The 27,486-nt window shown below is 38.9% G+C and overlaps 1 protein-coding gene across 1 annotated transcript; it reads right to left on the bottom strand.

Annotated features, from left to right (window-relative positions):
• Positions 1-25,718, bottom strand: Srfbp1 (serum response factor binding protein 1). Its single transcript, XM_059246439.1, has 8 exons — positions 25,582-25,718; positions 17,090-17,178; positions 16,092-16,164; positions 8,485-8,556; positions 3,618-3,699; positions 2,223-2,937; positions 713-750; positions 1-233 (listed from the first exon to the last, which is right to left on the bottom strand). Exons 1-8 carry the CDS (start codon positions 25,645-25,647, stop codon positions 49-51), a joined length of 1,320 nt encoding a protein of 439 aa, XP_059102422.1. The 5' UTR covers positions 25,648-25,718; the 3' UTR covers positions 1-48.
• Between the last annotated feature and the right edge of the window lie 1,768 nt (positions 25,719-27,486).

The following is a 27,486-nucleotide window of genomic DNA, read 5'->3' as shown; positions in this document are numbered from 1 at the left end:
AAAAAATAACAAAACTTTTGACAGAAAGCTCAGAAAAGCAGTAAGCAATCAATCATCAAATGTGATTTTCTTCCCCTGAAAGACAGTGATTTTGGACTGCTGCTCTTTCCGCCTCCTGCTCGCTTCCCAGGAAGGATGCAGAGGAGCGGGCTCCTGCTGCTTCCTACTCTCAAACCGTCTCCCTGCACTCTTTGTAAACTGACTCCTGATTGGAGGTTCATCTTCTGGAAAATCTGGAAAGAGAAAGCAAAAATTAGAACTACATATCCCCGAACTGGACAGATCTCATCTCTTTACACCAATTACTAAAGAAGAATCTCATTTTACTTAGACAAAATATGTCATAATTTAAAGCTGATACCCAACAGAAAACAGCTTCACGGTAAAAACTTCCACGAGGAGTTATTATGGAGCTAATGTTGAAAGCAGATTGTTACTGAGTGAGTCTATCTTTCTAACAGTAACATCAAGAGAGTAAGCAGTTTTACTAACAACGGGAGACAAAACAAGCCAAAAGGAACCCATTAAGAAAATGGATTACTATAATTTAACCACTTTAAAAAAAAAAAGAAAGAAATGATCTTGAAAATGATACAGCACTGCATTTCCATGGTGTGGACACAATTCAGTAATACTATTAGAAGATGACAATTTCCATCCTCTCACTGTGGCAAAGTATTGTTTGTCAGTCTGAGCAGTCATTAGTACACACCTGGAGCTTTATTCTTTGGGGCCTGTTCTCTGGAATCCCTAAAAAACAAAAAAAGAAAGAAAAAGACAACAGCATTAGGAGCTACAAGGCAAACAAAATCTTCTGTTGATGGAATAGATGATAAAGCATCCATTTGCTCACTCCACCAACAGACAAACACACACACACACACACCCCTATGTATCTAGAGTTTTCCGGCCTGGCCCACAGTCAGGACAAATCTCTGTCACCCGCCAGTCCCACAGACGCTCAGACCCAACCAAGTAAACACAGAGACTTATATTGCTTACAAACTGTATGGCCGTGGCAGGCTTCTTGCTAACTGTTCTTATATCTTAAATTATTCCATTTCTATAAATCTATACCTTGCCATGTGGCTTGTGGCTTACTGGCATCTTCACATGCTGCTTGTCATGGCGGCGGCTGGCAGTATCTCCCTCCACCTTCCTGTTCTCTCAATTCTCCTCTCTGTTAGTCCCGCCTATACTTCCTGTCTGGCTACTGGCCAATCAGTGTTTTATTTATTGACCAATCAGAGCAACACATTTGACATACAGACCATCCCACAGCACACCTACCTTTCCACTCACACAGGGACTTCTTCTAAAATGGAAATCAATCCATTTTCACTGTCTTGCTCTTGGATACTGTCTACATAAAAAACTTCAAACATTTTCTCAAGGGGAGAATGATTTATACATAATGAAAATTAATGCCTACATTTTTGGTGCAGAAACACGAAAAATCTAGAAACCTTTTGGGTACGACTGAGTTAGATAGGTAAATATTTTAATTACTCTCAAGGTTTTAAAGTTGTTTGAAGTTCTTTTCTATGCCAGGTTTAGAAAAAATATTTACATTGTATTATTTTATTAAAGAGTACCTCTGACCAATAAATACACAGAAAAAAAGGGTCAATAAATACACAGAAAAAAAGGGTCATTATTGATAGTCACAGCCTCTACATAAAAATGCATCAGTATTCTCTATCAGATAAAAATGATAAATGAAATGAAACTTTATAGCAGACCAGCTGTGAAAAGTGGCTATCAGCAGAGACGAAGAGCAGTATCCCAAAATAAATCAGTCTGGAGAAAAGCAGCCTCATGCACTGAAACATGGAAGGAGCCATGTTTGGAATGGTAGTAGGTTATCATACATGTATCAGAAAACCTTGTTTATCAAGACAGACGTGAAACTTTTTAAAGCTTTTCATAAATATGATCTAAATTTTGGAACCCTGATAATGAAAGAACCAAACCTAAATTACCCAGCTGTGTCACCTGGCTCGAATGACTTCTTCTCGTGAAGCTGGGCAGTGTGTTACTACTGTGTGTGTATGTCTACATGTTCCCCATCATGAAGACGGAGAGAGAGCACCAGGCAAAACCCAGCAGGGCTGACACAAAGCAGGTGTATGAGGAGTTTCTCTCATACTGTGAAGATATGCAACCACTTCAGACAGTAAACAAATAAACTAAATCAGTTCAGAATAAAAACATGCCCTTACCTTCTGGAGCTTTTAGGTCCAGATAAAGAGTGAAAAAACACGGATTCTAACTTCCTGGCTTCTGGAATCAGCTTGTGTTGACCATTTCTTACACCCCAATTGGTTTCAAGTGTATTTGTTTTAGGTGACATCTTTGGGAGGGGCTTCTGGTCCTTAGCCGAGGACCGCAAACTACAATCCTTCTTTCGTGTCCGTTTCACTTTTCCAATGAAGAAGTCATCACCACTGTCGCTGTCCTCGGACACGGAAGACTGTTTGTAGAACCTCTCTTCCGTGCTGTCGTCGAAGTACTCCTTTTCCTCCTCACTTAACTCTTCCTCACTGCCACTGTTCCCGCCAGGGGTGCTCTCACTCTCTCTCTCCGTGCTTATGGTTGAGGCTTTCTGGTTTGCGTCAGCAGGTGCCTTCTGGTGTGCAGAGGTAACCACAGCATCCTTTCCTGAAGGCATCCCTGGAGAACATGGAGTGGCCACTGCTTTGGGTCCATCTTCTATCTTGGCCATTTTTTCTTTTAAATCACTTACTGCTTTCTTTGCTGCTGTTTTGGCATCTTTTCCTCTCTGCTCACTGACAACAGTTCTCTCCTGAGGCTGTAACTGCCTTGCATCATCCTTTGAGCCCAGAGTATCCTTGCACTGGCTTTCTTCTGAAGTATTCTTTGATGACCCAGCCTGAGGAGCATTGTGCCTTGCATCTTTGAAGGCTTGTACAGCAGCTGCAAGGAAGACAGTGCAAGACTTGTTTCAGCATTGGCACATACAAAGTGTCATTGTCCCCACACAGTGCTGCTTCAGCTATGGGCAAACAGTTAAGAGGACAACTGGAATCTACAGTATGTATGGAACAGGAGTCTGAGGTCACAAAGAAATCTTTTCATTACTTAAACACCAAATTAATAAGGCACATTAGGAGACAGCCATCTTAAACGGCAAAATGAAAAGAAAATTACTTCCTTCATATCTCTGAAATACGAAGAATAATAAAAATATCATTGAAAACAATAAAATGACAACATTAACTTTTGTGTTAGTGCCACCGAATTAGTTTTCAGGAATAAAAGTAAGTGGTATTTAGTCTTTGACAAAGTACTTAATTTCATAAATATATTTTATAAAAGATATATAAAAATTATGTGACACAGTATGAGCTGTATCAATATTTAAAACATCAAATATTCAACATAATTTTGTATATATTTTATATAATTTTTATATATAATACATATTAAAATTTATATAAAATACAGATTTAATCTTTTTATATCAAACATCTTTCATACTTGCAGACATATGTCCACAGTTATATACATTAAAGATATTTAAAATAAATGAATCATCTATCAAAAATCATACACCTAAATGCATTTAGCATACTGACTTGTTATTTAACTCATACCTTTTAGCACATCTATTTTTTTCTTCAGAAGAGGGTGAACTGCTAACCTGGCAATTGCTCTTTCAGTTGCGGTTGAATCTGGCTGAAAATTGAAAGCAATAAACATAGAGCATCAATATTAACCTAGCACTACTGGAAACGATTAAACTGAAATCTATCAATCTTTTGTATGTATTAGTTAGGTCACAAAATTTGCAAATATTCTCTCTAGATAGGTTACTTATGTAATCCAAAGACAAAGATCACACTGATAAAAACATAACTGATCTTGAGTAATTAAAATAATGTTACAATTTAAGTCTATAAAAACTTAGAATTGTGCTAGATATCATGGGTTATAAATTTAAAAAAAAGAATCATAGCTTTTACTATCAAAGAGCTTAAATGTCTAAGAAAATGAAGTTAATAAGAAAGACTCAATTACTGTATTAGTGTTAAGCTAAGTTATGATGACAGCAATGTTTGAAGTCTCATTTAATGAAGATCTGGAATAATGTTCTCTCTTATTTTGAATGTCTTCTATCCTTGGTGTATGCTCAGAATGCAACAAGTACCTAGCTCATTCCCAACACTTCACAAATATTTGAGGACTAGATAGAAACATAGAATTCTGCAGCACTTCCTGTGTTTACAAATGAAGACATTCACAACACATGCTACTTTTTTGCACACCCATGGGGCCAACCTCCTCCACACCCCGGCTCTAAGCTCCACCTGGGATCCGACTGATCTGCACCGGCATGTCTAACAGAGACTTGAGAGTGCCTCTCAAGCCTGTTTTCTCCTACAGCCATTTCCATGTCCACAGTCTAGTTTCCTTCTAGGAGCTCAAAGATTCTGCAGCTTTTCTTCCATCACACACTACAGAACACCTTACAGTTTAATTTGAATAAAAATAGTGCCAGGACAGATTATTCCTAAGAAGGTAAAATTTAACAATTCAAACATTTCTTTAATTTTATTGCCAAGAAAGCAAACTTAACATCTCAAACTTCTAAAACATTTATTAAGAATTTCCTTAGACAATGCTTCACTTAAATTTTAAAATTCAAATTCAAATATTAACAAAAGACTATAGGCCAAGAGCTTTTTTTCTACAATCTACACTCGATTTCAAGATCATTTAATTTAGCTATGTAGGAACAAACTGGAACTCAAACTGAATTTGGTCTACTATGTCCCCACAAGTTTTCCTCTAATTCACATATCATTTTTGACTTAACTGCAAATAATTTTTGCACTAAATTGTTTGAAGTCTACTTTAAATCTTTTTAGAAAGAAAATAAATAAAAACATTAGTGAAACAACCAAATCCAAGCCAAAGGCTTGTGAGCAGCAGCAGCAGCAGCGGGCACAGGCTTATTCTCTTGGCTGCTCTGTGTAGCAGGACACAATACGCCACAGCTCGGTCTTTCCTACCGGCATGTGTTCAGTGCAGGAACTCAAAGGAACAAATACCCCTGCAGGCCCGCCCTCCTCTCTACTGCCTCTATACATTTACTGACTAACTGTTGCAACTCTAGTTTACAAATGACTAATCCAAAGCAGAAGTGATAAACTTCATCTGAGAGACAATGTCACAGGGACACAAAAGGAGCAGACCCTGTGATGCATCCACTGTGCAGTGATTCAGGGTTTTGCAGTCTCTGAAGTGCTGATAGCTGCATGCAAAGCCTTCCCAGGGTTAGGCTGGATGACGGAAACCACAGCTTTCCTTATTTAAAACTGACACAATGTTTGCCATGGAAAATTCTCAGGAAACTGTGGTTTTTCACACACCTCCAGTTTCTTCCATTTCAAATAAATTAAACAAAAAGTGGAAAACACCCCCATCTTTTAACGGAACAATTTTATTTTGGCATTTGGGTATTTATTATCAACACAAAGGCATTTGTTATTCAATTTTGAAAAGAATTCTTCAAATATACTCTGGATGAAAATAAGTGTCTAAAAGAGAAAGCTTCCTTATGTACAGAACAACTTCTTTGAAATGTTATTTAAACAAGTCATAAACCCACTTGGAGAGCAAGAATATGAGTATTAACACTTGTAACAATAAATTGGGCTTAAGTTGAACTCTAAATGTTATCTAAAGAAATAAATCAACAAGTTACTAATGTCAATGCACAGCTCCCACCTTAAAGAGAGTAAGAGAGTTTATTCTCGATTTAACTGACCATGGCCCAAGAACACTGATTTAGGTTATCCCAAATTCCATATTCCAACATGGAAGCAGCTTCATGACATTTTATAGTTTTACAGAACAAAGAAATTCATAAATCAAGGCAAGTTTAAAACACAATGGTGGGCACATCAGAAATGTGGTCACAGCAAGAGGGGAAGCTTTCCTATAGGCCTAAGAAGCGATCCATTCACATTCTCAGCTTTTGGTTTGTGGACATTAGCAGTGAGCTAAGTTAATGGGTTCCAATGGTTTGTATCTGTTAGTCCCAGGATGTTAGTTCTGACACAGAGAAGGGTAAGCAATTATTCAGGGGGCTATGGAGCTCACTGAGATAAGGTAATTAGTCTCTGGGTCTGTGACATTCCAAGCTCTCCAAAACACTCTAGTTTTATTCCATCACTCTCTGAAGACACAGCTTATTTCCAGGAATTCTCCTTTAAATTAACGTAAAACTTTAAGGAAGATTATGCAAAAGAGTTCATTTGGCTGATCAAATGACCTGTGGTAAAACTCTACATGATAACTGGGAGATAACAAAACATTTTAAAGTATCCGAAATAGTTTTTTGGCTGATGAAATGAATTGTGGTAAAACCCTGAACAATACTTTGGATATTAACAAAACATTTTAAGTATCAATTATATTACATCTGAACACAACTAAGATTGTTAATTTAAATCCTGAAAATAGACAAATGAAGTGTTTCCACTGGAGAGAAAAATAACAGAATTAATTTTATACACTTTGGGTGTATATAAAGAATTGTGTAGAAATGAAATAAGGGCCAGGCGGTGGTGGCGCACGCCTTTAATCCCAGCACTCGGGAGGCAGAGCCAGGCGGACCTCTGTGAGTTCAAGGCCAGCCTGGTCTACAGAGTGAGATCCAGGACAGGCACCAAAACTACAGAGAAACCCTGTCTCGAGAAAACAAAACAAAACAAAACCAACCAAACAAACAAAAAGTGAAATGAGGCTTACCATGAACTACTTGACAGCACAGGTAAATGTGACAGATGGCTAGGCATTACACGGTAATTTTAACCACTCATGCTACTCTTCAAAAATTGTTAAAAGTAGTTTAGTTTTTAGCTAGGGACATTTTTTTCTCCTTGAAAGGGAAGAGCTCATCAATACTCAACCTATTAGATCTGCACTGAGGGGCTATCTTCAGTTTATCTTCAGTGTTTATCTTCAGTTAGCTAACATTAAATCCCAGTTATATCTTCCTTAGGTCCTAATTTCAGAAGTGGACCAATCTCTAAATTTACTAGATTATGTTATATCTCGAATATGAAATTTCTTCCACTATCAGGTGCTTGCTTGGTCCCTGTTAGTAGCTGTTTCAGGAGGCTAAGGATCCTTTGGGAAATAAGGCCTATTGGCACCATCAAGTGAGGGCTTGGAGTTATAGTTCTGCCTGTATCCACATTGTCTCTGCTTCTGCATCCATCAGAACGTAACTAAGCCTCACAAGAAGCCATTGTCATAGATGGAGCAACCCTAGCTACCATGCCTTCTACATCATGATGGACAGATATTATAACGTAATGCTGGAGTCTGGCAGCAGCAGCACCCTTTTCCCTTTTAGATACTTAAAATGCTACTGAGGTACTGTGTGAGACCCTGGCTAACAGACTCCTATGTACAGATCTCTTAACAGCAGAATGTGTATCAAAGGAGGTGTTAGTAACCAGAGAGCTAGCTCCTCCACCTACCCCTGATTCTGGCCTGGGAAACATCTAAGTACCTCCTGACATGTGTGTTCTGAATTCTCATAAGAGACCCTGCCATGCTATCTCTATCTGATGCAGGGTCTGCACTCTCCTCAGAGACTGCATCATGCTGTTGTATATCAGGCTATCTATGCTATTATACTCTCATTATAAACTCCAACACCCCATCTCAGTGTACAATAGCGCCTTAATTTCTGAGCCAAAATACATTCTCTGATTCTGTAAGTATGTTCTTTAATAGAGATGAGAAAAGAAATAGACACATTCCAAACACAGAATGTTTTTATGTCCTTAGTGAACATACAATATAGCATATGAAAAACAATCATAAAAAAATAAATGGAGGGGCTGGAGAGATGGCTCAGCAGTTAAGAACACTGGCTGTTCTTCCAGAGTACCTGGGTTCAATTCCCAGCACCCACATGGCAGCTCACAACTGTTTGTGATTCTAATTCCGGGGACATGCAGGCAAAAGCAATAAAGCACATAAAATAAAAGTAAATAAAAAAGTCTCTTAAAAATAAATAAATGGAAAGACAAGAAGTAGAAATTGATGTTTAACATTAGATACTTGACATGCATTTTAAGTAGGCAGAGGAGAAGACAAGTCTTTCAACAAAAGAAGACCAACAACAAAATACTCCTTTTAACACTGCAAAGCTACTGGGCATTAATGACAGGAAGAGATGAATTCTGGGTTACCCCGAGTACCAAGAAGTAAGAGAAAAAGAAAAAAAAAAACCACTAAACTTTTAGTCGTGATGTAAGTTAGTTTATTAAAATACTTTCCACTATTTCATGTATTTAGCTATTAAAATTTGGTAGTGGGGATGGGAAAGAGGGAGTAGGCCAAAAGACTTTGGAGGTGAATGCCAGGAGATAACTACAGAGTATTAAGAGGCAAGATAAGGTGTTCCACATTGGTACCTCATCTCTACCACAGATATACCTTTTTGCAAGTTTTTTCAAAGTTGATATCATCATCAAGAGCGGATTTAGTTATGACATCAGGTTTCAATTCCTGTAAAAGAAAACATCAATTCTAGTTAATCTATGAGCATTGTGATTTAAATTCCTTGTGTGTCTTGATTTAAGAAACTTGATATTTAAAATGTTAACTTCTAGACAAGAAGAAATATCTACCACAGTTAAGAAATTACCATACACTAGAAAAGCTACAACCAATGCCTTTAAGTGTCGTGTCCATTCCCCTTACAGCAACACACAATACCAGTTTAGTACATTTTCAAGGACTATAATCTGTAACCCAAAGATTCACATGTAGTCAGAAAGTCTTTAAATAGCAAGTCTACAAAAGTAAATACAATAAAAAAGAAACAGTTTTGAACTTGCAGAAATCCAAGGAATACTGTATATGTGACCTGCTGTAGAAGGGTATTCTAATAGATGAACTTCAGCCTGGGAGATTTAACTTTACTACTATTACTTGTGAGTAAGTATGAATTTGCAGTTAAGAATAACTGCAGGGATACAGAAGTAAAGCAAAGCAGATAAACCTTATTATTTTGACTACAAAGAAAAATTGCAACTAGGAAAAGAGAGGGAAGTTGTAGAGATCATTATTTTATACCTAAGGTAAAGCAGCAGAAGCCCTAAGAATGCCATTAAAATGGATAGACTATAAAAAGCGAGATTATCCAGAAGACCTAGGTTCAATTTCCAGCATCCCATGGCAGCTCACAATCATCTGTTATTCCAGTTCCAGGGACACAGTGCCCTCTTCTGTCCTTCAAAGGTACCAGGACAGAAGTGCACACACACATTTGCATCCCAAACACTCATATTCATCCCAAACACTCATATTCATCGGAGATGGCTTAGTGGTTAAGAGCACATATTCTTTTCCCTGAAGACCAGAGTTTGATTCCCAGCACCCCTATCAGATCTGCCTGTACCTCCAGCTCCAGGGGGATCTGACTGATATCTCTGGCCTCTTCAAAAAACCGAACTCACATGCACATACCACCCCGTGACTTAATGAATAATCCATGAGGCAGGATCAGAGTCCCCAAGGAGACCAGCAGAGGCTACTGGTCAAAGTGCAGCCCAGTTGCAGCAGAAGACCCTAGCAATGTAGCGACACCAGTGTCATGGGACAATTGCTAAGAATAGCAGCACGAACCTGGTGCCCCAGGTTCCTGCCTTTGAAATAAGAAAGTATTTATACTTATTTTTGATTTTACAGGAGCCCACAGAGACTGGAATTTTAGAGATAGAATTTTAGAGAGACTTTGGGTGTTTTAAAGAGACTTTTGAAGACCATGGGACTTTATAAGTTATTTGAGTTTTATATCAACTTTATATTTATCTTAGGGATAAATGAGAAAGAAAAGGTTCTACTTAAATAGTGATGTGTTTGTGTGTGAAGATGACAGGGGCCAACTGTACTGGCTAGTTTTATGTCAACTTCACACAGCTAGCATCATTTCAAAGGAATAATCTCAATAGATAAAATGCTCCCAGAGTGGCCTGTGGGCAGTACCATACTTGGGCTGGTGGTCCTAGGTGCAATGAGAAGGCAGTCTGAACAATCCACAGGAACACGCCGGTAAGCAATGGTCCTCTATGGCCTCTTCATCAGTTCCTTCCTATCTCCAGGCTCCTGCCCTGACTTCCTCTGATGATAGACTGTGATGTGTCAGGGAAATAACCTTTCTTCCAAAGATGCTTTTCGTCATGGTGTTTTACCACAGCAACAGAAACCTTACTAAGCTGGTAGATACCTGAAGCAGTCATGGACCATACATGGAAAAACAAGGCTTAATAAATAACTGCTTTACATAGGCACAATAGATCCATTAACCACTGTCTCTTTACACAGTATTAATCCAATCTACTCTCTTCTAGCCAGTCACTCCTCTACTCTGCTTTCAGTCCCATCATTTTAAAAAACACAATTGCTCAAAAAAACTTCGATGTGTTTATATTTTTAAAAAAGGCTTTAAAATGGAACGCCACCTGCAATTTTAGTCACTACTTAGATCTTTACATCTCCATTCATTCCAGATCCAGCAATGAGACACTTTACCAGAGACACATTAACCGTCTGCGCTATGCTACAATCAAGGAACTGAGATGGAAACTAAACACTGAGACACAATGACAACATCAATTCTGAAGGAAACCAAGACAAGCCAATAATAAAAACGGTGATCGCACAGTGCGGTGTACAGTGCACCAGAACCACAGTGCTAAAAAGCCCATGCCCACCACGCGTTTATTGTCCGTGTGCTTGGTCTGCAGTGCGTTCCACTCACCACTGCACGAATTTCTAGTAGTTCACATTTATTTTTCCAGTTCTAAGTTAGCGTGGTATCTTCACTCTGTGGCATCTTCCTAAAATCACGTCAGACACTAAACTAACCAATTGTTTTCCTCGATGTGAGCACCTCTTTAATTATGTTTGTTTCCAACAGAACAGTATAATATGACAGCAAAGTTAGAAATCTATTCTACACACACACGCACGCACGCACGCACGCACGCATGCACGCACGCACAGAGTTTTAAACTAAAATGTACAAAACCTGCACATATAATACAGATTTAAAGAACTTTCCTATTTTTTCATTTTATTTTAAAGTTATCAATTTTATTACTAATTAGACATATGATCATTAAAAACGAGGATGCTTTCTTAGACTGTGGTGAGCAGAAGAGCAAATGTTCCCCAAACCTGCAAATTCTATCATAACAAACTTCAACAGTTTTGAGGATTTAAGAAAAAGCAAGTTCTGCTCCCTAATTCATCCCACATAAAAACGATAGATTAAATAGAGTTTGGCTGGGAAAAGGGGAGCATATAAAGGAGATATCTACTACTTTACTAGAAACTGCCAAGAAGAATTAAAAATTGGAGCAATTTCCCCCAAATTTTTATTTTATTCTTTTAAAGATTTATTTATTTTTATGTGTATGGGTGTTTTGCCTGCAGGCAAAATTTTTACATTAACAGTTGAAAGTGCTTTGGATACTTTCATGGTTATTAGGAAACACCCCGACAGAAGGAAAACTTCCCATTTCCAGAATTACAAAATTTGAAATCATGTGCATGCAGTGTCCACTGAGGCCAGCAGAGGGTGCCAGAGCCCCTAGAACTGGAGTTACAGATGGCTGTATATTAGTCACAGCGGCCATATGGGTGCTGGGAATTGAACCTCTAAGTTTTCATATTCAAGGAAAACATACATTAATGAGCTTCTCTTGCTATCGTAAAATATTAATTTCATGTGCAAAGTACTGATGTGTTCTAACTACAGAAAAACCAGAAGCACATGAATTTCATCATAAAAATTCAACAGTTATATGTTCAAGTTGATGCATGTAAATATTTGAAACTAATTTGTCTCAATATTGCATGCTTTTTCTTACTTGTGAATCCTAAAATTCAGAGATACATAAAGTCACATATGTATTGATGACACTTGAGAGCAGAAGCAGAATTGTCTGGGGAACAAAGGCGATAAATGGAAGGGGAAGAGATGAAAAGAGGGATTTTTAAGAGACTCACAGGGAATAATATGCACTAAATACATGGTGTACTTTCCTGAAAAAAAGTCTTACACTACAATATATAATTTAAAAGATCAGTTTAGGGGAACGGAGAGAGGGCTCAGTGGTCAGCAGCACTTCCTGCTCTTGTAGAGGACATGGGGTTGGGTCCCATCACACATCCTTTAGCTCACAAATCAAGTCCCTGGGGCTTTGCTGCCATGTCCGAGCAGTGAGTTCTAGGCACACTTACATGCAGGGAAAACACCCCACACAGGAAAAATCAAAGTAAACAAAACTTTAAAAAAATTAAGCGGCCCCGGACTTCCCTTCTGGAACACAGAGTTGTAATAAAACATATTTTTCAAGTAAAAAAAAAAAAATTAAGCTTCAAGTATACAGAAACAATGAAAAAAATCTGTTTCCATTTCATCCACAAACTGAGTTCATACCCATTTATAGGAGTTGAACTTATTGCTGCTTTCTTGAGGGCCCTTTGTATTCTACTGCTATTTCCTACAAAATATGCTGGTTAATATTTTCTTTTTCAAGTACCCATTATATCTTACTGGAGTTATGATAGTATTGCTTGTTCAGATTTTTTACATTAATGGTTGAAAATGCTTTGGATACTTTCATGATTATTAGGAAATATCCTGACAGGGTGAAAAGTTCATGTTTCCAGAATTACAAAACTTGAAAAATCAAATAAAAACAACACCCCCCCCCCATTCCACACCCAGTACTTTCTACTCCTAAATCTTTTGTATCTACTAAGTTGAGAGGAAGGTTTATTTGGATGGATTAATTCCAGAATCAGTTCTTTACTTGGTGTGCACTGTAACCTAATCAGTAAGAGCATTTAATGTTTACTAACTCATCCTGCAGCCTGGTCTGTTTGCCCCCCTAGGTCGGAAGTTTCAGAAGACAGACACCACTTACATTTGAAACATCTGCTTGTATTTAGAAGAGTAAGGTAAGGCCACCATATGCTTGACATAATGTTTACAATACAGGACCTACAATGAAACAATATTAAGGGGTCAGGAATATGGCCTATTCAAAGCTCAGACTTTTAGCTAAAGAAATTACATTCCAGAAAGCAAAATGGGTACTTAAAAACTAGTTTTTAAATGGTGTTTCCTGAGTACGACAGGGGCAGTATATATTGATGTCTGCACACACTACCAAGATTTCTTGTTCATCATTTCAAAGGTCATACGACCTTGGGGATCTTGTTCCACTTTAGGAAGAAAAGTTCTGCATTTGAACAAATGAAATAGGGGCTAGTGAGATGGGTCAGCGGGTAAAGACACCACCAAGTCTGAAGACTTTAGTTTCACCCCTTGACTACATCACAGAGAAACATGAGATCCAGTTGTCTCTGACCTCCACGCACCTGCCATGTATTCACACATGCAGAAACACACAAATAATACTGCAAAAACAGAGTTATATGGCCTTAGGGTGCTGACTAAGGTGACTTTATACAATGAAGAGCTAGCTTTTTTTATCTTTATGTTTCTGACACTTAACACTAATCAATAATAAAACAAAACTCAATTTCATGATCCTTTTAGTAATAGTTTAGCATCATTTTACTTATGTCTAGGGATTCAGGATAATCCCAGTACTATAAATATAGTAAAAAATGTTGTATTAAGTCACTCAACCATTCATATGCCAAACATATCACTACATGTTTGGAAAATTAGCTGAGTAAGCTGACTCAATAGCCTAAGACACCCTCCCTAACTATTAGCAGGAATGCCATGAAACAGACCACAGTGGAACTAGAATGAGCTGTACTGAGAGGATGATCATCAGTTCTGGAATGAAAATGGTAGTATCAGAAAAGGTTTCTTAGAACCAGTACTATGAAGAGTGAGGTGTCAGGGACTGGCGAGACAGTTTAGTAGGTGATGTTGCTGGGTAAATATGAAGATCTGAGTTCAATCCCCAGAATCCACATAAAAAGTCAAGTCTGTTGTACTCGCTTGCTTCAGTTTTGTCTTTTTAGTCTCCAGATAAGTAACCTGGGGATCTTTAAGTTGATAAGCTGCCTCTCAATGAGAAAGAACTTGTTTCAGAAGCCAGTATGTACAGTAACACTTTAAGAGCCTGAATACCATTAGAAACAGCATCAGAGATGGGGCTCATACTTACAGTATATAAAATTAGAACCTATCATTTTATAGAATCATAAAGATCTGGTCCCTATACCCTCTCCCATGGCCAAAAGGAAACTACTCCCACTTCTAAAAATATATGGGGTTTTCTTCATGAGGATGACATTTTGCAACAAAATACCCTATTATCATACCAAGCAAGTAAAGAGAGTATGCCATGAGCACAATTATAAAAGTCTAGTGGTATATGAACCAAAGAAAAAAAAAACCCATCTGGAAAAATAGTAAGCAGAGGTTCTCCTCCAAATTTAATTGTGACTGTGAATCTACTGTTTTGTGGCTATTTCTTTGATACTCCCCTATGTATGAAAAATATTTCCTTACAAAATTATGAAAGATCTTTCAATTGAAAAAATGCTAAGTATATTTACTTCTTTCAGAAAAGGCTGATTCTGTAAAAGTACCATGGATCAGAAATGAAACTAAATACTTTAGCTAAGTAAACATGTAGTTGATCTAGTATTCCTAGTCTGAATTTTTACATTTAAATATAATGCCATGTTAAAGTCAATACAGAAAGAGATTAAAAAACAAAAGAAATAAGGTAAAAGTCAGACTAGCCAACCCAGAATACCCTAATGGCCACCAGGAATTCACATACGTATACTATAAAGTGTATGAATTCAACATACAGCCAGTAAACTGTGGCTCTCTGGGCTAACAGTAAGTGTTCTCATACAGTGGGGAAGAGAGATGTAGTAACCTTGTAAAGGTCTCAAGCAACAGGTCTGACTTTCCTGCTGATGAAACTAAAGAAGAGAAAATGAGCTTCACCTATAGTACAGAGACAACTTGCTAACTAACAAAAGCACATTATCGAGAGTTACAAGATGAAGGAGTCCATTGTTATCAAACTCCAAATCCTTCTTACAGTGAAATCAGCAGTTATCTAGTGGTTCAAATTACAAAGATTGATCCTTAGAAGAAATCACAGGAAAAGATCTATCAAATGGATGTTACATATCTGACAGTTCTATAGGAGGAGTCACAAATACAAATAAATATGCTTCATATCAAAGATCATTTCCCACACCTGTCTCTGTATTAACTGGAATAACTGTATCCTACTCAACACCTTTCTATTCCTTAAAAAGGAAGAGTGAAAAGCATTGATAATTTAACTCAATTAAAATATTGTTAAATAATTCTTTTGCTCTTTTATCTAACTCAAACTTGGAAGTCATACCCAATTATAAAAGTCAAATATACACACAAAATTACCCTGCAATTAAGATAATTGCTGGTACCAAATGTTGTTTTTAAGTTCAGCAATAAAAGTCTTCCAGACATTTAATGGTATGTCATTTTGTAAATGAAAGTTTCCACAAAGAAAGGGCAGTGAAAAGACCTAAAAATTATGTTAGTGAAGAGTCTGGCTTAAAAGACAACACTATGGACCATGTTGGTCCAACACGACATTTATTTTAAGTTCTACAGAACCTAATAAACTGCTGACACCACTACATAAAAATTTATTGAGCTGGCAGCAGGAGAAGCATGATGTCAACCACTAGCATCACCATCCCCATTTCCAAAAAGCACAAACCCTTTAACTAGTGACCTTAGTCTAGAATACATGCCTAAGTAACGGTAAAAATAAAAGCCATAGACATGAGGCACTATAAAACACAAATGAGTTTAGTTTGGCAGTTTCAACTCAAATTAACCTAGTACTTAAAAAACAGGGAAATATGCACACTCACACATATCGCAGTTCTGCAAACGTGCTGCTCATCACCAAGCTCAGCCACACAAAAAAGCCTTGAGCAACCTAGGAATCCTTAAAGAGGCACCATGCACACAAGATACGAGCTGTCAGGAGAAACAGCGCACAGTGCACACTCACACGCCTTACCTTCATGGCGTGGATTTCTTCAAGCAACCTTTGGGCTCGTCTTTGGTTTTTCAAGAGTGCGTCTTCAGTGCCCCTGTAAAAAGACAGTTATTACCAAGAAGAACATTAGTTTTAGAGCCATGTCATGGTGAGCAGCATTTTAAGTTTCTGAAAAGATGTATGAGACGAGCACTCCAGCCCGTCCTGCCTGCAACACACCTGCGGTCACTGCGCTGGGAACTGGAGAGGACGCACACTAGCCTGACTGGTAGGCAGCTTTTCTCTAGTCTTTCAATGGCAAGGTCAGTTATAGTCTGTGATCAAAAACGCTACTACCGTAATAAAAGCCTCCTAGGACACAGTTAAAGACTGGAGGCACTTTTAATATTTGAAAAATTGTTCTTTGGAATTAAAGAAAAAGATATTCATATCTAATTAGAAGGGAGGTTATCTTCTGGGACATTTATGAACAAATAGAAAACCACAAATTTGAAGGTTTTCTAAATTCTTGTGTTTAAACCCCAAGAACTGTTAAATTGTTTTTCATTAACACGACTGATGCTGGAAATACAAAATTTTTTTTTACTAAAAAATATCACACAGCAAATAATAAATTGACAAATACTCCCACAAGAACATGGAAATTTCAAAATACTAAGGCGGAGAAAGGCTGATGAAATAACTGACTCAAGGTAGGCATCTCAGACTTACTAACATCTTGAAATGACTTCTAGTTACATAAAACACATAAGGAACCTGAAGGCAACTTAATTTTGGAAAGCGGAAAGGGAGAACTTTCTTAAAAAATGGAAAAATGGAAGAAATCATTCTGCATCTTAAGCAAAAAAGGTTCAAAACCTACAAGGGCATGCTGACACAGCACATTCTCTCCCACCTAGATCCTATCTATACAGAAAACTCCAGTTCTGAACACATCCTCATTGCTCTAGCTTATGAACATGAGAACGTTTCTGACACTTTATCAGCTACAGGATGGGTGATCACTTCCCACGACTAACTTTTTGGACTTGAGTCTGCCAACACTCCTTACGAGTTTTCGGATAACCAGCACTCGGACTCGCTTCACCTCTTTCCTCATCTTCACAACCTTTGAGGAAAAAGACAAAAGGAGAAAGATCCTTAATGGAAACACAGACACTCCGAATGTTAGTACATACTGAAGGCTACAGTTTAACCACCGCTGTGCTTAACACGCTCAGATCGATGCAATTAAACTTCCTCCATGAACAGTGTAGGAATAAATACAAGGCTGCAAATGTATGTGAGAGGGATTGAAGGAACCATTGGGATTCTACTTTTAAAGCCACAGCATTTCCAGCAATTAGCATTTCACTGTTATACCTGTTGGGGTTGGAGCATACTAAATTATGGTTTTCTATGAGAAATCCCTTTGACCTCTGAGATCAAAGGTCATCTTTATCATTTTTGATAACACACCTTTACATTCCTTCAAGAGTTTCAGGGCACTGTTTGGATGCTCCAGGCTTTCTCTTAGTCTTTGGCCTTAGCATGCTCACATTTACCATCATAGCTTTTACTTGAGATAGGAAGGTGTCTTCCCACGAGCTTGTTAATATCCATTCTTCCTAATTTGCTCAACATCATTGCTGAAGGTCACAAATTTCCTATTATTGCAATTAAAGGGTATCTCTACAATTTACCACAAGAATCTTAATATTTTATTTTTAATCCAATTATGTTTAATGTGTCTTCCTCCAGATAAATTCCATGAAAGTCAAGAATCTTACTTTATTCCACATTAGTTCTAAACCTTCAAAATAGTACATGGCATACAGAACATGTTCAACAGATACTTTATAAACAACCAAAAACACAGCACACCTTTTGCTCACTCACTACTTTAGATGCATACTATGTTAAAAGAACACAATCACATTCTTTGCCATTAGAATGCAGCAACATCTTTGAAATTTTCTTGTTTTTCTATTAAGTTTTTCTTTGAGAAAACACACACACATATTGCTATCCATGAACATCAAGTCTTTTATTGCTTTGTCTCAGGAGCAGAAGGTAGGCATTGTGGCTTACATCTGTAATCCCAATGCTTGGGATGCAGTGAATGGAAAATCACCAAAAATCTGAGGACAGCCTGTACTGCATGCTTAGTATGAAGCAAGCCTGGGCTACAGAATGAGACAATTTAAAAATCAAAACAAACAAACTAAAAATTGAGAAACAGAATAATAGGTTATGATATATTATAAAATTAAGTCATTTATCAAAAAAGTACTACCATGTGGCAATTTATAAATTAAAACATTACTAAACATTCCTAGGTGCTTAACCTTGCAGGCTTATGAAATGATAATATACCACTTACTACTGCCATAAAAGACCCTTTCATTGATCTCAAATACACGGTCTACATGTTCCAGTATAACTCTAACCATGACAAGTTCAACGGCATAGTCAAGACTCAGGACAGGAAGCTTGTCATCAACAGAATGGCCATGGCCATCTTCCAGGAGCAAGAGCCTGCCAACATCAAATGGGGTGATGCTGGTGCCAACTATGTTGTGGAGTCTACTACCATAAAGAAAGCCAGAGCCCACTTGAAGGGTAGGGACAAAAGGGTCATCATCTCTGCCCCTTCTGCTAATGCTCCTGTGTTTGTGATGGGTATGAACCATGAGAAGTATAACAGCTCACTTAAAATTGTCAGCAATGCTCCTTGTATCACCAACTGCTTAGCACCCCTGGCTAAGGTCATCCATAATAACTTTGGCATTGTGGAAGAACTCATGACCACAGTCCATGCCATCACGGCCACCCAGAAGGCTATGGATGAACACTCTGGTAAGCTGTTGTGTGATGACCGTAGGGCTGCCCAGAACTTCACCCCTAAATCCATTGGTGCTGCCAAGGATGTGGGCAAAGTCATCCTAGAGCTCAATGGGAAGCTCATTGGCATGGCCTCCCATGTTCCTACTCTCAATGTGTCTATCGTGGATCTGACATGCAACCTGGAGAAAGCTGCCAAGTATGATAACCTAAGCAGTGAAGCAGGCATCCTAGGGCCCACTCAAGGGCATCCTGGGCTACAGTGAGGGCTGAGTTGTCTCTTGTGACTTCAATAGTGACACCCACTCTTCCACCTTTGATGCTGGGGCTGGCATTGCTCTCAATGACAAAAAGCTCATTTCCTGGTATGACAATGAATATGGTTATAGCAACAGAGTGGTGAACCTCATGGCCTACATGGACCACCCACCTCAGAAAGGACACAAGAGCAAGAGAGAAGCCTCCAGTTGTTGATAAGTCCCTGTCCCAACTCAGGCCCTGACACTGAGCATTTCCCTCAGTTTCCATCCCAGACTCCCCAAAGAAGGAGAGGGGCTCAGAGAGCCCCACTTTCTTGAATACCATCAATAAAGTTCACTGCACCCAAGACACACACACACACACACACACACACACACACACACACAGAACATGAGTGAACAAACTACTCTAACCAACCCCCAATCCACACTAAGATAGTTACACTACAATGTTGTTTGGGTGTGAGAGAGAAGATATTAGGTAAAATAGGTAAGGAGATAATAGTGGAAACAAAATGAAAAACAAGTATAAAGAGCTTGAAGAGAGAAACTGAAGTAAAACTCTAGCTCATCATTTCACAGACTGATGATTTCAAGCAGCAAAAGAAGGCATTCAAAATAATCCATTAAAAGATTCCAAGTTCACACTGCAGAGTGTACCTGTGTTGGCAGTGAGGTCCACCTGGAATTTAGGTAACCTGCACCACTTCTTGAATAATTAACAAAACAATACAATAAAGTCAAAACCTACCATTCTCACTGAAAAAGCCAACTCAAGGATGAGACATGAAGAAAAGGAACCACAAACAAGCAAAAGCTGACCATGAAAGGAAGGACATTCTGTCCAAAGGGTTTTCTAGCTATACCAAGTCCTTTCTGCAGTCCAACATTCTATTGCTGGTGATGATCAGCAGACCCTTAAGCAATGTTTTACAATGTGAACATCCTCTCTGGATTCCAAACATTCCTTAATGAATCACTTTACTCATCTATACTATCTCTTGTAAGCTAACATTTAGTGACAATTTACTTGTAAGAAAAAGAGCTATATCCTGGGATTCACAATGACAAGTTTTTGATACTATGGTCTGTAGACAAAATCCAGTGGTCTGAAGTGACTCTTGCTGACTATCTGCTATCTAGTAAATTAGCTAACACTCAAGTAATGCATTGCCTTCTTATGTACTTGAACCAGACTAACTTTTAACAAAACTGATGGTTATTAGGAAAAGCTGAGTTTATCTCTGTTTTTTTTTTTTTAAGAATATATCACAACTTCTGCTTATTCACTCCTGGATATACAAAATCATAAAAAATGGATCACAAGGTCATGGTAAAACAGGCATGCTCATAAACTGCTGGTAGAAAAGACAACTTCTATAGTCCTTATGGAGGAAATTTTGGTAATCTTTAATAAAAATCCTCCATCTGAGAGTGTAAAAGGCCTGTTTCAACAATAAAGGATCACACACACACACACCAACGCTTTCCGTGCTCCATACATTAGAAAATGTTTCATAAGACACAATATATATAAAGAGTACACAAAAAGGACATACACATTTCTACAATGTAGTATCACATACGCAAAGTTTAAAAATATTTATCAATACTATACACTAGGTATAAAGGTGGTACAAAAGAATGAGACATATAGGTGAGAAAAACTACACCAATAATAATCACTTCCAAGCTAGAAAAAAAAGCTGGTGTTTTAAGTATGATGCAGCAGAATCCTGAGAACTTTTAAATAAAAGTAGGTTACAAAGGACATATATTCTATCACTTTCTGGGTATTTCAAGTATTTCACAGTTATGGATCTTATTATGCCTTTCTAAGAAAACTCTAGGTGGGTCATTTAGATTATAACTTACTGTTGAATTATTTTTGATTAACCAGAATTTCTAAAAAACTAAAATGATGAGTAGCTGTCTGTAATTTAGCCACTACCGAGCTTATGCTGCCACCTAGCAAAACTCATGGGAACAGTTAACAAGCAAACAAGCTGGTGGTCTCTTTAAGAGCAGATTTACCACTTCAAAAATTTTCACATACAATGCAACTATGGTATAAAATTTTGTAACTTCATATATACATACAAACATATTTTTTGATATTCTTATCATTCATAATACATGGAAGAAAAAAATTCATTGTTAGGCATTTAGCTTCTATCCTTACAACAGTTCCCTCCTTCAAGGGAAATATTTTCTGATACCCAAAGAAGAGGTCTGAAACCACAGGTAACTCAAAATCTTCTAGGTATGATATATGACACACACATACACGTATTTTTTCACTTGTAAAATAGATGCAAAAATTAAAAAATAAAATAAAACACATCAATAGTAACATGCCATAGTGAGAATTTCTATTTCATGGTCACTATTAAATATGGGTCATTTGCACTGTGGTACCCTGACTGACGGTCAATCTGAGGACTGAGAACTCAGGGACTAATGAGTGGTAGCACGGATAATGCAGGTACCCTAGAGTAAGGTTAAACGTGGACAGGATAGCACATGGTTTGATATGTTGCTCTTAACAGCACATGTGAACTCAAAACTTACAAATTACTTCTGAACGTTTTCAACTATATCTTCTAACTGCAGTTATCTCAGATAATCAAAACAATAAAAATCAACACCACAGATGGAGGAGCTCACTTTACAGTAGTAGCTTAAAAGAAATTTAATGAACATATTATTTTATATCATATTGTAAAATTACATCACTTTTTTCTAGGGAGTTTCATGATGCTTCAATGGGAAGCATAAGTATTCCATCAGACAGCCATACCAACTGCTGTGGGATGTTCTGTATGTTAAATGCGTTGCTCTGATTGGTTAATAAATAAAACACTGATTGGCCAGTAGCCAGGCAGGAAGTATAGGCGGTACAAGGAGAGAGGAGAATTCTGGGAAGTGGAGGGCTGAGAGAGAGAGAGACACTGCCAGCTGCTGCCAGGACAAGCAAGATGTAAGGTACCAGTAAGCCACAAGCCATATGGAAACTTATATAGACTAATAGAAATGGGTTAATTTAAGATATAAGAACTAGATAACAAGAAGCCTGCTGTGGCCATACAGTTTGTAAGCAATATAAGTCTCTGTGTGTTTACTCAGTTGGGTCTGAGCAGCTGCGGGACTGGCAGGTGAGAGATTTGTACTGACTTGTGGGCCAGGCAGGACTGGAGAACTCTAGCTACACCCAACCCCTCTCTCTCCCTCTCTCTCTCTCTCTCTCTCTCTGTCTCTCTCTCTCTCTCTGTCTCTCTCTCTCACACACACACACACACACCCCTTTGACTAAGAAAAGAGATGAATAGAATAGTTCTACAAATTCTTTATTCACTATGTCATAGCATAGACACTTTCAACTGTGCATCCCTGCTTCTCCAGTTCTAATGAGATGGGAGGAAAAAAATGTTAAAAATTTTGGAGATTTCTTTTTTCCTCTCATTTCAACACAATTTTTGGAAGGCTTCACTTTTCACAAGACATTATTGAATATACTGTAAAATTATATATTATAAATAGAATATATTATAAAACTCATGAAATTAAATATATTAATTAAACACTAGACTTTATTCACTTATTTTGGCAATACTGGGGATTGAACCCAGGGCCCTGTGCATGCTAGGCAAGCATTCTACCACTGAGCTATATACTCAGACCACCATATACCTTTAAAAAAAAATCAAAATTATAAAACAAGGGTTACTAATCAAATCACAGCTATGTTTATCATTACCTCAAAGACAAAACCAGAGGTTTATAATCTTTGCAAACTTGATGTAAGTGTACCAAAAAAGCAATCAATTTACCCCAGAGTCTTCACCATAACCACACACACATCAAATACAGGAAATCAAAACTATTCCCTGAACCAACTTACGATGAGCTATTTAAGATACTGAGACTCCAAGCCTGACAATTGAGTTCCATCCCTAGGACCACAGTGGTCTGATTTCCACATGTGAACTGTGGCAGGAATGTGGCCTATCCTCCCTCCTATATAAAATAAACAAATCTTTTAAAAAGAGATGAGAGACATTTACAAAATACACACTGAAAGTATGATAAGCAAAAATATAAAGACAGGTAGAAGGGACATGAAATCTCTACACATACACTCGCATGTAAATGCTATTATAAACACTGACAAGAATTAAGTGGTGCTTCCAGAACTTACACAAAAATAAAAGCTAGCACTGGGTTTCTTAAGAAAGTTGTAAGTAGGACTACAGAGAGGAAATTCTAGATTAGGAGTAGTATGTACGAAGGACCTATAGCACGGCTGGAAGGAAGCCAATGCAGCTGAGTACATGGACTGCCAGGACAGGATAAAACCAAAGGGGGACAGGCTGCCCTCACATTGCTCAGTTTTATTCAAAAGCAAGTCCCAGGATTTAAAACAAGGAAATGACCTGATTAAATCTGTGCTGAACAAAGAACTCAACAGCAACAGTAAGATGATCAAACAAGAACAACAGTGTCCATGTCAGTAGCCAGGAGAGAGCAGACCCGCTCTCTGTGCAACAGGTGTGACAGGGAGTTTGAACCTTTTAGATACGCCTCCTCTTTGGGGAAGCTGCTGCCAAATTTCTAGGAAAAAATGTCAGGCCTGACGAGCTTTTTCTAGGCAGTCATCTTTATCCCTCCTTTTCTTATGCTTCTGGACTTTTATGTAGATCAATCTATATCATCATGCGCCACATAAATTCTGAAGGGACATACACAGGACAGTGCTCCCATAGTAATTCATCACCAAGTAATAGTGATGTCACAGCCATTTAGGTTTTTGTGGTTCAAGGAAAAAATCACCTAATGCCATGTATTTTAGAACCTGTTTCCATTAAGTCACTCATGACTGCATTTGCATTCTTATTTTGACCTTAATGATAACATCAACATCTCCACTACTTGCTGTCCTCTTTATCCTCTATCTATAAGAACACATTAAATTTAAATTTGAGATATGTGTGATTTCTAATTTGGTAAATTCATCCAGCCACCCAGAAAACATTTATAGAGCATGTATGTTCCAGGGGACACCCCCGCATACACACATGACAGAAACAGGGGGTTACATTATGGAAAGCATTCTGGTTAAAGTCAATTACTGAATTCTTTCTAAAGATCATACTTAGGAATTTTGAAAAAGCCTGAAGTAGAAAAGCAACATTACGTGACTGATTCCCTGACATTATGACCCTTGAAATCAAAACTGGATGAAAAACTATCCTTTCTGTGAACTTCCAAGGACAATTAGCTTAAGATCTTTCACAGTTCATATATACAATAAAAAAACCCCACCAACAGTTTTCTTGCACAAAATACAAGTTTAAATGAGTTAAAAAAAATCAGTAAATTAGAAATACCTTGTTCCTCCCTCTTTGATACCTTACACCCCACTGCCTACTGAAGATTTAATCTGGCATAAGACAGTGACATATTTGTTAATTCTCACCAGAATTTTTTCTAGCCCTTTATTATTCAGTTTCCTACCACCAACCCTTTTCTGCTTACTTCCTGTATGGGATCCTCAAAGATCAAGGACTGTATCACACATCTGACTTTGCCTCCTTCAAAAACTTCTTCACTATTATTTGGAGGGGCGGGGATCTTCGTTTATTCTCTATCATAGGTTACTGAAGAAGAAAAACACACGAGAAACATCCTACACAGCCGTGTATTTGAAAAAGTGACCTGCATATATACACGACACTCAGGGTAAGGAGCTCTTTCACGATAGCAGCTGTGAGGTGTCCGTTGCTCTTCAAAGCTTATTTTTAGGATGCCATACAATCGTGGGAAAAAGTATATACTGGAAACTCATGGTGGCCTGGCATGGGCTAACACACTACAGCGGAGGTGGTTGTGTGAGACTGGAATTAAGCACGAAACCAGGGACAGAAATTGAAGACAGCGAGTACATATAATAGCTCTTGGCGTTCATTGGTAATGGAAACACACATGGGACCGGCAGTACCAGGAGAAAGAAACGAGGTGTCGGGCGTGCGTACCCGGTCACCCAAGATCTGTTAACTGGTAGGGCAAACCGTGCTGCAGTTTCAAAACCTCCTCCCTTCATTTCTGACAATCAAGAAAAAGCAGGTTTTCCGAGAGCCTCCTCGGGGCCAGGCACGAAAGCTCAGTCAATCGGAATCTTACAACCTGATGAGGCAGGGACTATGGTTGAGTTCCATTTGACAGAGGACAATTAAAAGCGACTGTACACCGAGGGACCTCCCGACCGTCGCACGGACGGACGTGTGCGGAGCCCGAGACCAGGGACCCGACCCGCCGCGCGTGGCTCCCGTCTCCGGCCCCGACGGGTCCTCGGCGGCCGCTCTCTCCGCCTTCCCGGAGACCCGCACGGGCGCCTCCCACACCCCGCAGCCTCGGCCCGCGGCGCTCACCTCGTTATTGAGGTTCAGAGTTCCCGGCCGAGCCATCGCGGACGGAGGAAGAGGGTCGGCCGCCATCTCCGGCACGTGAACGCCGCCGATTACACCGCGGCTGCGTAGGCACGCCCCCTGACGGAGGCCTCTTCCGCCCAAAACTCACCGCCCACCGCGCGGACGCCTGGAAAAAAATGTGTCGGGCCCTTCGCGCAGTACCGGAAGTCTTTGGAGGGCCGACTTCCGGCGCGTGGGCTCCCGGGCGGAATTGAGCGTTTCCTTGGAAACCAGGCGAGCGAGCCCTCCAGTGGGCGTGGTATTAGCTGATGTTTGCAGAACTGTTTCCACCATGATGGTTCCGCTGTGCTCCGTTTTAGTTGGAAGGACCTGAGGGGGAGAGGCGAACGTTTTCTTGAACGGATCAAGTACTTGAATTGCCTTTTTTTTTTTTTTTAAATTTTTTAAATTTGTTTTTTGAGACAGGGTTTCTCTGTGTAGTTTTGGTGCCTGTCCTAGAGCTCGCTCTGTAGTCCAGGCTGACCTCGAACTCACAGAGATCCTCCTGGCTCTGCCTCCCGAGTGCTGGGATTAAAGGTGTGCGCCACCACCAACCGGCTTGGCTTGAATTGCCGATTTTGCCGAATTCTAAAATATAGCGTTTGTAAAGATTTTTGCTCTTTCAAGGACATCTTTGTTTGTTTGTTTGTTTGTTGTTTTTTTTCGAGACAGGGTTACTCTGTGTAGCTTTATGCCCTTCCTGGCTGGCCTCGAACTCACTTAGATCCGCCTGCCTCTGCCTCCCGAGTGCTGGGATTAAAGGCATGCGCCACCACCGCCCGGCTTTATAAAGCTCCTCAAAGCCTTTTGTTTCCTACTGGCCGAAGCGTGAATATGTGGAAAGGCTGAGTTTTGGTAAATGGGATATTTGAAATAAAAGAGGAGCATTTGTTACTGCTTGTAAGAACTGTTTTTTGAAGAACTGGATCTGTAGGCATAAGAAATGCAAAAGGAGATCTCTGATTTAGATCAATTATTAATTACACATTCTAGTAGTGACCATTACAGTGGATGAAGTCCTGGGCCAAACGATTTACATTAACTCCAAAATCTTACCTTCATAAAAAACTGACATCAAAATAAACTGGCTTGTTCAAAGTCCCTAGCTAGGGCTGGTCACACACAAGATTTCAGATACCACTGCATACATTATGGGGCCTATTGCAAAATAGAAATGCAAGACCTCCTCATTTAAAAACCAGGAAAATGTTTATTGCATTGTGTCTCCACTTGTAATAATAATAATAATAATAATAATAATAATAATAATAATATAATAGTAATAATAATAATACCCCACGAAACTGCTGTGGTGCCTCATTTTTCTCCATTGCAAGGTTGCAGAGTTACCAGTATGGACCCCCAATGGTGGCTGCAATTTCTGCTTGAGACTCAGGAGTATGTGTTTGAGCAAGATGGCAACAGTTGCTAGGTGGGAATATTGGAGGAAGAAGCTAGAGAACTCATCTGGTCAGATCTGATCAAAGACTAGTGGAACCGAGGGTCCGTGAGCACACTCAACAGGGACTCAGTTTTCCCTGTCGTAAGTTCTTTAAAGTCCCTGAACTCCCACTGTGTTGCTGTGCTTGGGCTGATCTAACAAAACCCCACAGACGGGGAAGATTACGGGACAGAGGTCTATGTTCTCAGACTTTGCCATCAGGGTTAGTTTCCAGGCTCTCCAGTTGCACATGTCTGGCATGTAATTTTGGCCGTATTCTCATATAGTGATTATTCTCTGCACACGTGGAGAGCTCTCTAGTGTCTCTCTCTTTTAATGGCCACAACCCTCTTGGATTAAGATCTCACAGTAATGATCTGATAGAGCCTTAAAATTATTCCTACAAATGCTTTATCCCTGTTACA

The sequence above is a fragment of the Peromyscus eremicus genome, chromosome 19 (assembly GCF_949786415.1).
Source record: "Peromyscus eremicus chromosome 19, PerEre_H2_v1, whole genome shotgun sequence".
Taxonomy (NCBI): domain Eukaryota; kingdom Metazoa; phylum Chordata; class Mammalia; order Rodentia; family Cricetidae; genus Peromyscus; species Peromyscus eremicus.
This window is presented reverse-complemented; position numbering and strand designations above follow the sequence as displayed.

Bases quoted from the DNA above. Each gene is read 5' to 3' on its own strand.
- Srfbp1 (XM_059246439.1), bottom strand. From the start codon at position 25,647: ATGGCGGCCGACCCTCTTCCTCCGTCCGCGATGGCTCGGCCGGGAACT. The intron at 8,557-16,091 runs GTAAGGCGTGTG...TTTCTTTTACAG, and splicing joins AAGAAATCCACGCCATGAAG to GAATTGAAACCTGATGTCAT. The intron at 751-2,222 runs GTAAGGGCATGT...TTTGTTTTTTAG, and splicing joins GGACCTAAAAGCTCCAGAAG to GGATTCCAGAGAACAGGCCC.